Source organism: Cariama cristata, unplaced genomic scaffold (genome assembly GCF_000690535.1).
Source record: "Cariama cristata isolate BGI_N322 unplaced genomic scaffold, ASM69053v1 scaffold6742, whole genome shotgun sequence".
NCBI classification, from domain to species: Eukaryota; Metazoa; Chordata; class Aves; order Cariamiformes; family Cariamidae; genus Cariama; species Cariama cristata.
In genome coordinates, this window is record NW_009604431.1 from 245,133 (window position 1) to 262,896 (window position 17,764).

Here is a 17,764-nt window from a genome sequence, read left to right on the forward strand (position 1 = left end):
CCCATCACAGCTATACACAATCCTATACTTGGTTACAGGAAAAATAAGACAATCTTGAAGAACATCAGAAGTAAAATAATACATACAAAAGAAGTAGCTCCATTAATTAAATTGAAAGGAGCAATTAAATCTTCAAAGCACCATGTTTTCTGAGAAACTGTCTCCTTAGGACCTCCTTGTTTTGATACGCCAGTGTCCTGACAGGAGCAGAATAACCATCCAAAAAGCAGGAAGTCACCAGGTCAGATGCTAGTTACAGCCCACTGGAAAACACTCAAGTCAATAGTTTTCTCTCAGAAAGTGCCATTTGAATAAAACCAGCAGGCTTGGAAGAAACCCATCAACCTCAGCAGAATTTTTTGCAGCAATGTTTCTGGAGATAGAGAGAATGACAGGAGTGGATGATCCGAACTACTGAAAGTTCAACTTCTCTCTCCGAATACAGAGGACTAATTTTTCATACTCAGCTTTAGTATCACCCAAATCCATGAGTTTGGAGAAAACTTATTCATGAGATGGCTGACATACTGAGAAAATATGCAGACACAAAACCAGTTATTATTCCATAGTGCTAGGAGTTAGTGAGTTCCCTGCTCTCCTAGATCTAGCAAAGAGTTAACCTCATACTTATGCACTGAATATAGCTACAGAGCAGATTCATGAAACTCAGAAGGGAAAAAAATACATCATACAATTTTTATTAAGTTATCATTTCAACCAGCCATTACTCAGAAAAGGGAATGATTTGTCACATATCCAGTATGTACCATATTCAGTACCTTCTAATACCTTTTACTAGTTGAGTTTCATAAAATAATTCTGAACGCTAATTTTTAAGTGGCAGACACTGAATAATCAATTTTATCTGCTGACCTGCCTCCATAAAGCAAAGGAAAAACAATCTGAAGATTGAGCCTTGAGTGTTATGAGGTACAACTACCATCATATAATGATGTCGCAGCAAGATCAAGACTAAAATCCAGCTCTCCCGGTTCCTTGCACCGCATCCAAACCACAAGTTCATCACCTTCCTCACCTTCCCAACCCCTAAGTCATACTGAATGTTTTCCACTCTAGAGAGCACACTCACAGAAGACACAAATATTCCCTTAACTAACTGTTAAAAAATATGACCTCTTGTAACAACAGTTAAGCTTAGGGAGAGATGGGAAAGTCTGATGGAAGACTGCAGGTAGCACAGCCATTGCTCCCACCCCACAGCCCTCTCCCTGCAACCCAGAAGTTGCCCTTTATATAGTACCTCGTCTTCAGTGCTGTACTGTCTTTCATGATTCCTCCTCCTGATCCCAATCTTCCTGTGCGGGTTTGCTCGGATAAACCAATCCTGGAAACAAGGAGTCAAGAGAGCGGCAGTGATGACACCCAGCAGTCAACAATTCCCAGTTTTCAGTTTCTACTCAGATTTGCCATGGCAATAGCAGGGGTCCTACCATTTCTCTTTCTCATGATGGGACACATTGCCATCTCACCAAGACCATTTATCTGCTGCTCTTACTAATAAATCTGCCCACTGAAGACCCATTTGACATTTAAGGATCAAAATTCCTCAAACATTTGCTTTTGATGAATCTCAACCAAGATAGTCAAACAAATCTTGCCCCCCCACCAGTGATTTTCTCTTACCAAAGGTGAATAGGCTGATGATCCCATTAGTATCTCTGTTTCATAAAAGGCAACACTACAATGGTCCACTCTGTATGTCTCACAGATGGCAGGTGTTCCTGGACCATGCTATCTTCCAATCATCTGAGGCAGCGAAGAAAAGCTGTATAGATCGACTCATAGCTCCACCTCCCACTGATTTCAAAAGCACAAATTATGCACTTGTTCTGTGCCACATGAAGATTTTTTTTTTTTTTAGGGGAAAGGAGGAGACGGGTCAAATGTTTTAGCATAGGTTAATCCCAAAATAAAAGAGTTATCCACCACTGTAAGGTCTTAGTAATGACACACAGAGGAATATCCTGGGGCAGTTGCAACCCTCACAAACTAGAAAAGACCTAACAGAACATTACAAATACTGATATCTACTGTTAACATTCTCTAGTCCCAAAATCCATACCTGTGCTTTGGCAGCACCAAATGGAGTGATCTCAACACCTGAACAGCAGCATTCCAGTTCTCACCAGCTCCTCCAGCCAGATGTGCAACTGCAACCGTTTTCGCCAAATCCACTAAAAATTACAGCCACAACGTGAAAGCTGGCTCTCATGGGCAGTGGCAAATAAAGAAACAGCTTGTAGCTTTTCTTCTCTATTATTTCTGTTGCTCAAGGGATGTTACGGGTTAAGTAGAGCCACCAGATTTTCTCACTGAAAAGTTTTTTAGTGAAAGTGTTGCTTTCAATTAAATTATGTAAGAAGCCCATATAAGCTTTAACACAAATAACTACATATTATTTTTCCCCAAATATTTAAACATTCATGTTACAATTGTCAAGTCTGATTTCTTCTTCATTTTAGAATAATTTCACATAATTTTTCTGTAATAGCACTTAATACACAATAACAAAAGAACCTAGTACCATTACTAAAATATAACAGAAGCCAATTATTGCATTAAACATTTTTTAAATTGCTAAAACTAGCTGTTATTCAATAGTAAGAAACTGCAGTCAAAATAAGTCTTTTTAAAAACTGTTTAATTTTTAGAATTCCTGAGTTTTTAAGTCAGACAGAAAACCCCTTTTTGAAGCAGCAGGACTTCTTATGAAATAAAAAAAAATAATCTGACTTTCAACCATTTCTAATGAAAGTATCTGACTATACAAACAGTCCTGTAGAGGAGAGCTGCCTTAGATAAAATTTCAAATGATCGTTATAATTAGCCTGGTCTTTCATAGGTTCAGGCATTGAATACATAAAAGTTTCTGCTTTAGGTTGTACTATCATTTATGCAAAAAAACGTGATGACTTCCCAGATGCAGGTTTTTTGTTGGGTTGGTTTTCTGGTTTATGAAGCAGTCTTATTACAGCAGAGAACTATTTCACTTTGATCATATGCTAATGCTTTTGAAGTAATGCTCCCTGATTTGAAACAAGAGATTCAGCTCATGCTGTTACAAGAGGCTGAACACAACAGCTGTCGCATCACTTAGCTCAGGCTCTGAAGGAATTTTATGGCTCAGTTTGATGACAGTGGATTCTCTCCAGCTCTTCAAGAATAAAAGTTGCCCATCCAGTTAGATAATATGCCATGCTCCGCACTCAACTCCACCCTTTCCACAACCTCCACATTTGGGTCTATTGTGGATTTCATAAATTAAATTAAGCAATATTAACTGCTTGAGCAGCTATGTTGCTATACTACACATGCTTGATCACATCACGAGAAAGAAGAAATTCAGCTAAACAGCCCTCCCAGGCAAAAGCAGATGTAGCCCAGCAATAGTAGGAAGTTACTTGATAATATGATATTGTGCATCATCAACAGTGGTACAGGTGAGTCAGAAGTCAGGAAGCCACAGGCCAGAAGACAAGATAGTATTTCACCAATACCATTATAACAACAGAAGCCTTCAGCGGTACAAGCTGCATGGCGATACGAGGTCTGGAGTCACACTGACACTTCAACCGGTCCACGTCAGCTGCAGCATGGGTGCCTGGGGTGGCAGAGAAGCGGACCGCTTGCAGCAGCACCAGCACAGGCTCTGCAGCCTCTTGAAAGGCAGCTGTGAGAGCTGGCAGCTCCCATTTGCCACCAAGATCCCAGATCGATTTTGACACATATTCAGAATCACTTCCCTCTCACAGAAATTTTAGACTGATAATCAGTGACATCTCCAAATTCTCACAGGGTTTCTACACCTATTTCACATTTAACATAAGGCAAAGGGGGAAGAGCCTCCAGAGTCTAGCTGAAAAGCCTTGCAAGACTGCAGACTTCTGAGAGAAAGGTGCTGTAATAAAGAGTCAAACAGACCACTTGATACACTGAGCTCTGATACACCAATGCAGCCACAGGGTCCAACTTTATTTCTAAAAATACTAATGATTTTGTTCTTCATAATCCCCTAAACAAAAGCTGTCAGGCACCATCTCTAAATATCAGACCACATTTACATGACCCAAATAAAACATCCCAAAACTGAATCACTCATAATCCCTTTCTGACCTAATTACAACAAAATCTGAAGTGACAGGGACTGAAATCCATAAGAAATTAAGCCTTCAAGCAATTTTCAGAGCATCTGTTTAAAGCATTCAGGTAAGATGAAGAACACGAGACATTAAGCTGCACTTCCTGCTTTGATAATACAGAGAAGACCATAGGAAACATCTTTCTTGTGGGACAAAAACAAATAACCTGTTTGACTTAATATTGTCTGTTGCACATAAGTTGCACAATTGTGTTCATATCCTGTTAGAATTAAAGTTTTGTTCTAATACATGATTCAGTATGACCATTAAAAAAATATTCACACTCACATTGTAAATAAGGCTTAAATTGACAAATTAGTTGCGTCAATTTTTTGTTATTTCATAAGTACATCAACAACTTGAGGCAAGTTGTACACAAGTGACAATGACAACAAATGCACAAGCTGCTTTGTGTTGTTGCTGAAGAGACAGCTCCCGAGGACTAAATTACTCAAGAGCAGCTTCCTCTCAAGCAGCACGACCTGAGTCATCCCATTCAGCGCTGAGGGAATGCTAAGTCACAGCACCTAGGACCCACCTGCATCTTCAGCTCAGACCAGACAATGTCACCTATTTATCACTCTTAGGAGATAGGGTGGTCCCACACTAGAGGTTCTGAAGTGGGGTCTGCACCACCAGTCAAGCGTGCAATTGTGCGCGCGGGCTAACAACCTCCAGGCAATGGAATTTATCATGTTCCTAAAACAAAAGTAGAAAAGACCTCAAGACGTCTCCAGTGCTTGTTCTTTATTGACACTCACTTTTATTACTTTTTTGATTACAGCTGTGGGCTTTTCCTACAAAGACATGGGAGGAGGTAACTATCGGGGCATTAATAAAAATCTCAATCCTCTATCCAGTTATCTATTTCCACAGGACTTCTAAGGATTTGCCTTTGATAAGTAAGTGAAATTCAGTTGGGATCAGTCAGAGGTTAAAAATAGAGTAGAATACACATGCACAGGGAACATGATCTCCTAAGTCTTGAAGCCCTAAAAAAGGCCAGGAAAAGAGAGAGAGAAAAACTATTACAATTTCTTGGGAATTTCTGTCAAATTAATCCTATCTGTATTCCTAATGGAAACAGGGCCCACATAATAAGGCTTCTTGGGATATTGGCACAACACAGCTTAGGGATTTCACACTGACCTCTGAATCAGGGTCATCAGTATAAAGCAAGGCACAAAAAACAGATATTAAGGTTAAAGGCAGAGGGTAAGCATATAGCTGACTGATAAGTGCATTAAGCAGTGCCACTGACAAGTGCCACTCAGAACAGAGTGGGATCCAGAAATACTTTTGACTTCCTACACTGCTTGTGCATATTTCCAGAAACACAGTAATGTAGGAAAGAAAAAGATAGCTGGTTATTGTTATTTCTATTGACAGCCTAATACCCATTTCCTGTAGTGTTTCCACATCTTTGCAGCATCATGAGAAATACCTTAAAAATTGCAGGATTTGCTAAAGAATGCACCTTTCAAATGATCATTGAACTCCCTAGTGCTTCTGCTAAATATAAGTACTGACTCAAGTGGATACAAAAATAAAAATACCGAAGCAGTCCTCCTGTCATTGAAAACACACACCCTTTGAATTCAACACATCTATGAAAGCAAAACACAATTGTGCCTCTAGGATAATTACATTTCAATCAGTAGCAGATACCTGGTTCTCTGACAGTTAAGTAGAGATATATACGGGACTTTGCTCCCATCATCTGACCAAAGAATAAATATCCCACCATAGTCAGATAGAAAATGGACAGTAAACTGTGAGAGAAAACCTGAATTAGCTGCTAATTGAATGGAGCTGACTTCCACTTCCTGATGTGTACTGTGAACTCTACAGAATGGGGACCTCTGCATGTAACCCCAGGTATGTGCCATCTGCGGTCAGCTCAACTAGAAGACATGTTTTCCTGACCCCCCCCACCCCCCCCCATTTCTTCCTGATACACTGCTTTAATGCCATTGACACGTTTTAAATGAACCTATGGTGTAATATTTTCCTTAAAGCATCATATGCGTCGTTATGCAGATTCCAGTAATGGATCCACAGTAAAAGCCAAGGTGAAATTCACAGATAAAACATGCTTAAACTTGCTGTGTTTCACAATGGAGTAATGAATGCAGCCATCCAGATGTCATTTTATAGAACACCTCATTACAAAACACAGGCTAACTTCTGCGGACAAAGCATTCACGAAGCACTTGTAAAATACAGTCCCATCCACTCTGAAGCTACTCCCATACCAAGTTTCTCATTTCCACCTCTGCTTTTCAATGTCGCCAATTTGCAGGAAAAAAACCCACCCAAACCTCATGAGTTGCGAAGTAATCTTAACAGCAGGGGAGCTCCACTGCTCTACAGTGTCAGTGACTGGCTGTGTGGTGGAATGCTACAGGAAAAATATCCCCACACCCTACATTTAAAACATGGATATGCCTGCAATGAGTCTAACTCTGACAAGGGCGTAACAATGCTACAGTTGTACAATGGTTACACTACAGTGTAAGTTTAGATGCGTATAGCTACTTTGCAATACGAACCTTTAGCACTGGGGATGGAAAAGAATGTATTGCAAAGGGATGGAAAAGAATGTATTGCAAAGGTACAGAGAGTGGTTAACCTCACAGCAGTGTTGCAGAAACCTACTTTAATTTCCACTTGTTACAAAGCAGAAGGAAATGTTTGTGGTGGTCAGGTTTGGCAGGGCTAGTAACCGTAATTAGCCTTTTATGAAGCTTTTCCCCCCCTCCATTTGGGGTTATGTAATGATATTTTTTTATTTTAAAGCTGAAGGATGGATGTAGAATTTAATTACCCATGATATTGCAGGATTTTTTTTTAAACTTTTGTCTTTTTTTTTTTTTTTTTTGAGAGAAAAGGATTTGAATTTTCTGAGCAGCTTTCATTCTCCTTCGAGTTATCACACCTAGTTAATTGAGCTTTGCAGATCTACGTGTTTACCCTTAAGGTAAACTCAGCCTGATATTTACATCAACACCCTTGGTTGAAATTACATGAGGCATGAATCGTAGCCTCTGTGGAATTTTCATCACAGTTTCTGGTTTGTAGGGCATTATGCAACTCTCAGCAAACCTGAGCTGACCTAACTGTGATAGTCAGCAACCCAATAACCAGTTCAGAAAAATACCAAACAAACAAAACAAAAAAAACCCCATCACCTACACCAACAGCACTGCTGAGCTTAACTGCAATTGTGGATAAAAGTGCAATAGTCAAAATCATAGGCACAATTACACACCCACAAAACTACAGCAGGGAAGATGAGGTACACAACAAAGCTTATAGCCAGTAATTTATAAAGCTTAGAGTTAATAACAGAATGTTTCCCAGGTCTCTCCTGTATTACTAACCCCAATTCTAACTGAGATACTTTGCCCTGAAATTGAAAGGTCCTTCTGTTAGATGCAGTTCATTTTAGAGAGGTTTGCTCAGGCATCTGCAGGAAATTGGATAGTACTAAGTATCATTTTATGGCTTGCCCACTGAATACAGCAGCCTACTCTTGCAACAGGCTAATGAAGTTACTGTTCCTGTGGCTCAAGGTCTTGTCTTATGATATTTTAAGATTATAAATACAGTAGGTGATGCCTTGTTGAGGACTGGGTGGAGATTCATTGCAGTGTCATGTAAGAGGGCACTATCTCCCTTTAATGCATTTGAAAAAGCTGATGGGGATGAAAGAGCATGCAGGTATTTGTGTCAGTGCTAAAGCACAGACTGTACAATCCAGTCACTTTCAGGACAATGTTTCACTCATCACCACCAAAACACCGGTGGTGATTGCGTTAGTCTGGGGCATCTGTGCTGTGAAAATGAATGGCCAATGGAAGTGAGGTTTGATACCACCGCTGCGATGTTTCCCTCCTCCCAGTTTGATATTTGGGAAATCCAGTCAGAAGCTATAGTGCCACAGAGAAAAGAGTTATCAATATTCCTTCATGCAATGTAGAATGTTTTCATGGCTTAGATGAGCAATCTCATGCTTTTGTGCAACTTTACCAAGCTCTGCTACTCTTTCACCAGGAGAGTCAGAAGTGGAGGAAGAATTATTAGATATATTCTATATAAACATTGGAATAGGTAAAGAGACATTTTCAAGTGCACTAATCTGCTCCTTAGACCACAAGAACCACAATTCTTCACAGCAGTGGTTTAATTATATCTTCATGCTTTGGAGGGAGCAGCACAGGGATATGCATGATCACATTCCTTTGTAGAGCAAGCAAGCTTAGTAGCACCACCATAAATTGCAAAGGATTAGGTCATAAATAAATTCACATTTAAGAGCACTTGGCAGGCTCCTCACCTTTCTCCCAAGAAAGGTTCCACATTCAACTCTTACATTTCTTCTCCTGTCCCTTCAGAGACATACATGGGTCACCTCAATATATAGTTCATAACCTCAGGGACCATTGGATTTTCCAGACAGTAACTGCTCAAACATGTCTTTATATTGGGTCTGGCCATCTATTGGTGAAGCCACACGTCTGACACACATGTCATTTGATTTACACCCATGTCTTAGTTTCCATCATGTCTCAACCTGTTGCCATCAAGAGTATCTTACTTCCAAGAGAGGAAGTGGAAGGAAAACGAAACTGTCCTAGAGTATTACTAGGTGAAAAGGTAGTAGTCTGTTTCCTGACCTTCATTCAGAGCACAATCCTTTCACCAAAAATCCACCCCCAGCCAATCTGGAAAGACAGCACTCCTGAGGTTACCCTCATCTAATGCCTCACATGCAGCATGGATTCTCTCAGGGCTCACTGTGTTGCAGGAGTATATACACCAAATTATCATGGCTATGATTCTCAAACAGGACTAAGCTGGAGGAGACTGGAAGGAGAACAAGTACTGTCCTCAAGCTGCCAGAAAGCCTGCACTGTCCTATTCGTCATAATAGCATGCAGTCAAATGAAGCAGGAGTAGCAAGGTTTGTCACCGAACTTCTATGTTACAGTGCAGCTGAAGTAGTGAAATAAACATTTATTTGAATTCCTGAACAAACCCTGCAGCAAGTGGAGACTTGCTCTAAACTAAAACATCATTATCGCTACCAGTGTGACAGATCTATGTCTGAAGGCCATTGTAGCTACAAGTGCTTGAGCCAATGTTCAGGCTTCCATTGACTTCATTTCACAGCCCACCTCTCTCAATGGAAGCTAAAAACCCTAGTATGTACACTGCTGAGAGGGAAGACTACAAAGAAACTGGTGTGGTTAAACATCTCATTTCCTATAAGTACAACATTATATAGAAAGGTTTAAGACTGGTCTGAGTAAAATCTCATCCTCCAAGTCCCTGGATATCTATAGCCACTAAGCATAGCATTTTTTTTATTATTTTTTTTTTTAGAGCAATAAAATTATTTTTTCCCTGAAAACTCATGTTGGGCAATTGTATCTTGCTTCAGCTCCTGCAGCAGTTTTTATTTTAAGGAGAAAACAACACAGGCTTCCTTTGTTTATATAGAGCCTAGGGAGATCAGCATTTCTCTTCCTACCAGTTGTTGAGCTCTGGTCACAAACTCAGAAGATACACAACAATGGAACATAGCTTAATAACATTGACATACCTTTGTATAAATCATTTGTTATATTCGTTCATCAGCTTCCACTTTAGATGTCCACCAATAAGTTAGCCTAACCATTGTCAAATCTTTCATAGATGCCACAAAACTCTGAAACATTCTTTTCAAGTTCAGCCTAAGTTTATTCCTTAACATATTTGTTCTCACACCGGCATTGGCCTTCTAGCTTTATATCCTTTCTCTAGATTGCTTTCATAAAGAGCAGATAGGTCCATTCTCAATTTTTGCTGTAACAAGCAAATTAATCTACAGTCTGGTGTCCTCTCAAATGGCAGGTTTTCCCTTTCCCATACTCCTCACCCCTGCATCTGTTATTTCATTTTCCTCAAACACAGGTGACCCATCAACATGCACTGTTCTACATGAGACCTTACCAGAACTTTGTACAACGGTATTATTTCCCACTTTCCACTGGAAGTGTTTCAATCTCCAACATCTCTGGATCTCATTGCCTTTTTCAAAGCCATGTCATATCAATATCATGTTCTGATTAGACATTGCTTCCTGTACTTGTTTTTTTTTCCTTTTGAAATGTTGAGTGAAGTGTATCACCTGGGAACTGAGCACAAATGTGTGACTAAAAATCTAGCCTGGTGTAATATTTGCCACATCAAAAGCAATAGAGATAGTACCACTTCTGCCTCAGTTTAAGATTTTTCAGTGTGATTCCAGACACATTTTTCACCTACTAGAGTTAATAATACTGGAAAGATTTTGCACAGTACTAAAAAAAGGTGAAGTTCAACATCAGTAACATTGTTTGGCTTGCAAATAAATTCCCTGGAAAAATGCAAAAATTTCTTCAACCATCCTGCTCCAAAATACAGCATCCTTAAGAGAACAATACCTTCTCTTCCCTGCTCCAGCATTTTCCCAGGCAATGCTTTTCCTAGGACACTGAGCCCTTTACTAATAATTCTGCTCCACAGAGCTGGCTTAAACATGCACAACAGCAGGCCCTCAGGGGTCTGAGCTCTCTGCTATCCCTTACCACAAGATTCTGCTCCCTTCTTTGCCTTGGCTCTGCTGTTTATCCAGTGCTGCCCCGAGTAACCTGACAAAGAAGCATAAATTTTACCTTCAATGGCATCATGGTGCTTGCATTTTAAGTTTCATTCCACTTTGTATCACTGCAGTTACTGTAAGACCTGTGTTTGGAAAGTGAAGAATAAGCAGTAGTTTAGTACTCCACCCTTCTTTAAGTATTAACTTCCTGCCATATTTTGCTAGGTTTATCACGGCTTTTTATATATGTGTATGTGTATATATATATATAAAACACACCTTTATTTCCTTGTTCTCCATACTTTAGAAACTAATTATTTTATGGAAGACTACAAAAAAGTCTTTTACATAGAACACAGGAAAAAACAATCCTCAAGGCTGTTACTTCTTGCACATAAATTACGCTACTTCGGTGTGAAAATCCAGGTTCATTTAAATGCTTATCACTTATACAAATCGCTCGGGACATTTATGAAGAACTAGAATAACCCAAGTTACCCTGCCACAGGGCAAACACAAAAGTGCTCTAAAAAACGTTGCTCTTACTTAGGACCCAGTTTCTCCAGTTCCTTCAACATCTTCAGATGATTCCCAGAGTGCAGTCACTACCTCTTTGACAACTGCATGAAGGTGCAAACGTCTCGTCTCTACTTGCTGCTCCAACTGACTCTGTTCTATTTGCTGATATCTTTTGTCTGCAGACGTAAGCCATGCGTGGCTTGCACGTTGCCTGCACTAGAGCCTTGTTCAGCTAGACTTCTAGCCCACAGTATGAACAGTAAGTGTAGTAACCCAGCCAAGTTTAAGAGCACTGAATTTGCTTGGTTTTCTGTTAGGAGTCCCTTGATGCCCTGGAGCTGCCCCAGTAGCTTCTAGGAGCCCTAAGCCAACAAGAAGAATCCATCAGAGCCAGGACTACCCACAATAGCTCAGGTGAACACCTCAAGGTGTACTAGGAGGTAGATGCAATTACCCAGGCTCACTGAAAGTTGTAGGACTTGGATTTTTCCTCCAGTGTGGTTTAGACAGAGATTTTGAGCAACACATTTGAAAGAAAGGAAAGACAAGACAGAAAAGGCAGTCAAGTGAATAGCTGCTTATAGAAAGATGGAACAGTCAGGATCCTGTGCCCATTTCTACAACAGTATTACTACATGAACTAAAATAAATCAATTAAATTTTTAATACTATTCAGTATTAGCATTGCTGCAGCACCAACATCAGCCATCTATCGCTCTCTAGTGCTACAAGTAGAATTTGTTCTTTTGGACAATGTGAGACACAGAGAAGGGGAGGAACAAGAGAAACTGAAATGAGAGTCCAAGTAGCACTCTTGGGATAACAGTTGGTAACAGCAGTTTCAAGCCCCTGTACATGCTGTCTCTAGAGTAGAGTATGAAATATTTTTAATTATTTCACAGAATGGATCTGAAGGTAAGGTTGCTTAAATAGTCCAAGTTCCCTTCACTAGGAACACTGAGTCAATAAAGTATTTGCTGTGGTTTTTCTCCTCCACTATCCAGCAATCTTTCAGTGTATCTACCTGTGTACAGATATAAACACATTTAGTTGTGGAATACAGAAATTCTTCTGTAAGATTTTCAAGACTTAATTCATAAAAAGTGTTTCAATGGACCCTGCATTATATATAAAAAAGGCTGAAAGGGATGCATGCATTATCAAATCCACCAGGTGCAGACAGTGATAGAATAAACAAGAAAGGTTACATGAATTTCCCTTTCCCTAAACCACCAGAAAGTAGGGTCACAAACCATTTCCCAGAACCACATGATAAATTCTGTCTATCTAAAATCAAAAGCCACAATTACAACACAGCAAAGACTACATCAGGGACATCACTTCATGTTCTACATCCTGGCAAGAGAAGGAAATTTGGCAAGTACAATTCCATGGTCCTCCAAAGCAGTTCATGTCCTGCAGGACACCGTAGGATGGTGACCAAAAGACTTCATGTGTTAAGAAATTCCCTTTTGAACATTAATATGATGAGCTGTTAAGCAGTCTTGGCAAACAAGCAAGCCTTTGATAACAGGAAAAACATTGCATGGTTACTCTGGATTATGAAAGGGTATGACTCACAAGAAGTATATGATTAGCTGAGTGTACTCCGTCTCAGAACAATGAATTTTTACCAAACAGGCCTTCCTTGGAATAAAGCTAAGGTATAAGAAAGATAGGTTAGCCTGCAGGCTATTTTTGTACACATGTTGTTTCCGGACTACCATGCAGCCTGCAATGCATACCTGCAGGTAAATGTATGCAGGTAAATGTATAGCAAGAGTAAGACTTAGGCACCCATGTCAGTTCTTCCTAGGACAAAAAAAGCTGGTGCATTCCTCCCATTTTCAGGGCTCCTTTCCCATTGGCATTCCTCTGTGAGAGAGCTCTAACCCTGCGACTCGTAAAAAAACCAACCAACCAAAAAAAACCCACACCAAAAAAACGACACACACAACCCCAAACTTACCTGCTTCCCATTTCTCCTGAATGTTCCTTTAACTTGGGATGCCAGGTTGACTTCTCCGTAATAACTACACTTGAATTTCAATGCTAGGATGAAAGACACATTTGTCCTACAAGACAAGAACCATTTTAACAAGACTGAAGAATATATGCTGTACAGCAAGTGCACACACTTGTGGACAAGTCTCCTGTCATAACATGAAGTCTCAAATGAGGTGGCTACTTACACACCAGTTCAGGAAATTAATTGTTAGGGCCCCATATCTTGTACCAACAAAGAAGCCTTTCCACTGTGGAAGAACTTACGGAGAAGTTGTGCCTTAAAAGACTCCGTTGTACATGCCTAGCAAATTTGAGTAGATATAGTTTTTGGAGAAAAACATTCCACCTTCCCATCTATATGCTGGTATCCAAATACCTGCATCTCCACAGTGTCCAAGCATGTCCAATCAGGAAAGGATCTCAAAAAAAAAAAGAAAGCAGAAGTAAATCAAACCATGCAGTTCAACTCAGATGAAAATCAGAGGGAAAAGAAAAAAAAAAAAAAACACAACCACGAACAACTCAGGAGGAACAAAGGAAACTCCCATCCTACTATAAACAAACATTGAAAGGCATGGCATGGCATGGCGACATGCTGAAAGGCAGTTGAGACAAGAATACTTAATTTTATGCAGAAAAACATAGAAAAGTCACTCAGCAAATATGACAGATGTCCAAATCCTACAAAGCAGGTAGCTGTGCAGCACCAATTATAAAGAAAAATTATAATATTATGTTGCTGTTTCTCTTATTTCAGCTTAAGTAAACAAGTGCTAAGGACATAAAGGATATGTCCTTCCAGGTATCAAGGAAGTTTAATCACCTGGATGAAGCCATTGTTTGAAATACATCTAAAAAAGTCAGTTTTGAGCCATGCTTACTCAAAGAGAAGTCTCACAATGAAGAGATTACTTTCTACTGAGGTGCAGCACCAGTCTGAGATGGACTTGGTAAGTCACTTTCCCAACGTCAGGTATCTTAGTATAATAAAAGAAACTATGCAACATAGTATAACATTGACTTTTTTGCTTACTTTTTATTGGAAAAAAGAAAATATATCAAGGCAAGTATTTATAAGAAAACTGTGAAAATCACATTAGCAAAACTAATATTTATTAAAAGAGAAACACAGTTTAAAAATTATCAAGAATCATACCCGTTTATGAGCTTTTACATAATTTCAGAAAAGATAAATTTCCTGTCTCCAGTTTTTAAATACAGAATCAGTACATTCAGATCAATGTATTAAAGCCACAAAAGTAAACAGTGTTTGTTTGCCGCCCTTTTGTATTAGATATTTTCCAACTGCATAATTCAGTACTTTCCTCCGAGCTTTCTGCAAAGTGAGGTGAACGCCATCCCACAGCATAGCAGCATCTGACATCACACAGAAATTCCTTGAACAAAGGTCTGGCTGAATTGCAAGCCCAAGTGTCAGGAAAAAATATCTAATTTAGATTCTTCAAAGGAGCTTTCCTTCCTCTTACAGAGAAAGAGAAAAATGAGACTTAGAGCATTTTTAAAGTTTTATCAGCTCATGATGATCAAACTGCAGGAAGCAGCAACACAATCCCACGATGTGTCTTTATTTGTTAAATATAAAAAAAGGAACTATTATTTCCTCAAAAACAAACGGCTACCAAAGTAAGGTACTCTATTGAACTTCTGGGAGACTAAAAGCCTTTATAATCCTTGAGATGGGTAGGAAGGAAATATCACAGAGATCTTGGAAACCGTGAATGGCAAAAATGGAAAGCAGATTATGACTGTTCAGTCTGGAAAGTACATGGGCATCAGCAAGTAAGTATAAGTTGAAAGCAAAAGAACACATTTCCTCCCTCAGAGCATAGTTACAATCTGTGGAGTTCCTTGCCAGATGATGTAAATTGTAAAAGTTCATGGAGGGAGATTCAAAAAGCAAGAGAGATAAAGGTATAGAAGAAATCAGTGTTTCCTCAAACACCGTCGCACCTTTGACAAAAAGAGGTGCTTCACTCAGTGCAGTTTGGAAGATCATTGTCCAGATGTTTGAACTGCTTGAACAGACCTCCCCAGACATCTGGTATCAGCCATTGTGACATGAGATACTGGGCTAGGTAATTCCCTGTTCTTCCCCACATGACAAAGCAACATTCACATTGAACTGTACATCCCTTGAGTATTCCTAAGAGCACCTGTTATCTGGAATGAATTTTCAGTGTCACACGTGCTACTCTCTTCCCAAGAAGACAGTTTCCAGCTATTAGTTTTCAGTATTCTGTCTTGAACCACATGGTTTTCACACACTGCAGCGTGTCTGTATCCTCAGCTTCAGCAGCTGTTCATGTATTGGACGCATTGATGACCTTCTTCAACTTTCTCCTTCGCAGAGCCAAGTTTAGGGCTTTGAAGAGAGTGTCTTTGCTATTCAGAACATTGTAGCGATTCACTTCCACTAACCTGCTGAAATCGTATGGCTCAAAGGTGAAATTTAGTGTACGGTAAGGAGAATCTTTTGACTCAATGACAAAGTCACCAAAGGATTTCTCTTCTTCTGACTCACGTTTAAGTCCTGCAGCAAGAAAAAAACCAAACCACAACAAAAACACCACAAAAAAACCCCAGCTGTGCTAAACTCATTTTAGTTGGATTCTGCAAGGAGCGTATCGCAGATAATCCTGTTGAATCTTAACTTTTTCCCCAAAACTGCTCCTGAGATTTCAGTTCCTTCAGGATCCAAAATGCTTGGAAGCTGAAGGTAAAGTATTATTACCCTTTCTACTTCCACTAGACTCCAAAATATAGGACTAAAATACATTTTCACTGTGATAAATTGGTTAGTGCATCTACGATTATCATGCTCAAAACAGGAAATACAAAGATCAATCCTTCCTGGAAGTGCTGTTCTATGCTAAAAGACACTAACACCCTGAGTCCAACTGACCGTACAAGGTTAGTATATACTCTTCAAAATATGGTAACTGATGTTTGTAGCATCCTGCCACTTAAATTTAAATACCAAACTTGTAAGAGGAACATTAAAGTAATTTGCTAAAAACAGTTTTGCTTGTTGCTATTACAGAAATAGTAGTCTTGAGCCATATTCAAAGCCCAACACTTTGAAACTCCTCATCGTCAGTGAGGATACACAGCCAGGGCCTGGCAATCATTACAGTATTAACACAGATAACATTAACAGTGCCTTACATCCCCCTTGCCTGTGTCAGTCTTGCACATTCTTTTCTATGTATTCCAAAGGTTTTCTTCAGGATGCTGTTTCCTCCCAGAATGGGAGAAACAGGACACTGAATTTTGTCTATCTCTTCTTAAGACTACAGTCATGTTTCATCCCAGTGCTTTTGCTTGACAGACTGAGGTGGGACTCAGAGTCTTTATTAATCACATTAAATGAAGCAAGGATCATTTATCACTTGACCTTACACTACAAGGGCACAGGCCACTTTGCACTGAGTTACACGATCTGACATACAGATTGGTCCCCAACACTTTCCTTCTTAGTGGTTTACTCATATCCAATAAACAAATGAACTTATTATTTAACCTGATTTATAGTGCTTACCTATATATCCAGAGTAACTAGAAGTAACAAAATCAGGTATCAGGGCAGAAAGATTCAGAAAGAAGCAAAAATATTGCCTAATTTTGATTCTCCCAGCCTTTAGACTTCTAATTTTTTTAATTGTCAGCCTCTTCTCCCATTCCCCCTTCCAAAAACCTAGTGGCAGCTGATTCTGCCTTAAATGAAAGTAACAATTTAATAATTACAGGGTAATACCAAAAAGAAGAACGAAAGGAGGGACATTGAGCCCACCGTATTTTCCCCATCCACACACCCAAAGGATTGTAAAAATAGTTTTTTAAGATACAGCTCCCTTACCTGGAGCTTTGTATTTCTGGAAGGTGTCATTCACCAATGGGAAATGGAGCACAACTGGAGCCTTTGGATTATTATCATCCACAAACATGTAACACTCTTTTGGCTTCTTTTCATCTTCCTCACTCAATTTGATTTTTGGAAAAGGAATCTCCCGGTCCTCACAGTATTTCTGAGTCAGCTCTAAAACCTGTTGTCAAGGAACAAAAATAATTACAACAGAATACCAGAAACTTCTCTAAGAGAATCTAACTACAATCCTTGAAGGGACAGACACTTTCACACAAAAAAAAAGTGACAGAAATCCAACTTCAACTTGGTAGAAACAATTTCTCTGGCTGGTGATACAGAAGAATAAAGAGCAGAACCAAGAACTGTTACCAAACATCAACAGCTTGCAGCTGAAACTTTTTATGTTTTATTACTCTAAATATATTCACCTTGACTTTTCTGCACTTTATAAACACTTGTATATACAGGAAATAACTTGTTTGCCTGAAGAAAATCACCAATAGCCACTTCTCCATTAGAAGTGTACATTTAAGTAACAAAGATCATATGAGCTAAGCAAACACT

At 39.4% G+C, this 17,764-nt stretch overlaps 1 protein-coding gene across 1 annotated transcript in view; it reads right to left on the minus strand.

The window, feature by feature from the left end:
• Positions 1-15,635: 15,635 nt before the first annotated feature.
• PLA2G4F (phospholipase A2, group IVF) overlaps positions 15,636-17,764 on the minus strand; it is a 23,009-nt gene continuing 20,880 nt past the window's right edge. Inside the window, 2 exon segments of the mRNA XM_009695611.1 lie at positions 15,636-15,865; positions 17,192-17,378. Of these exon segments, the coding sequence (XP_009693913.1) occupies positions 15,636-15,865; positions 17,192-17,378 (417 nt within the window).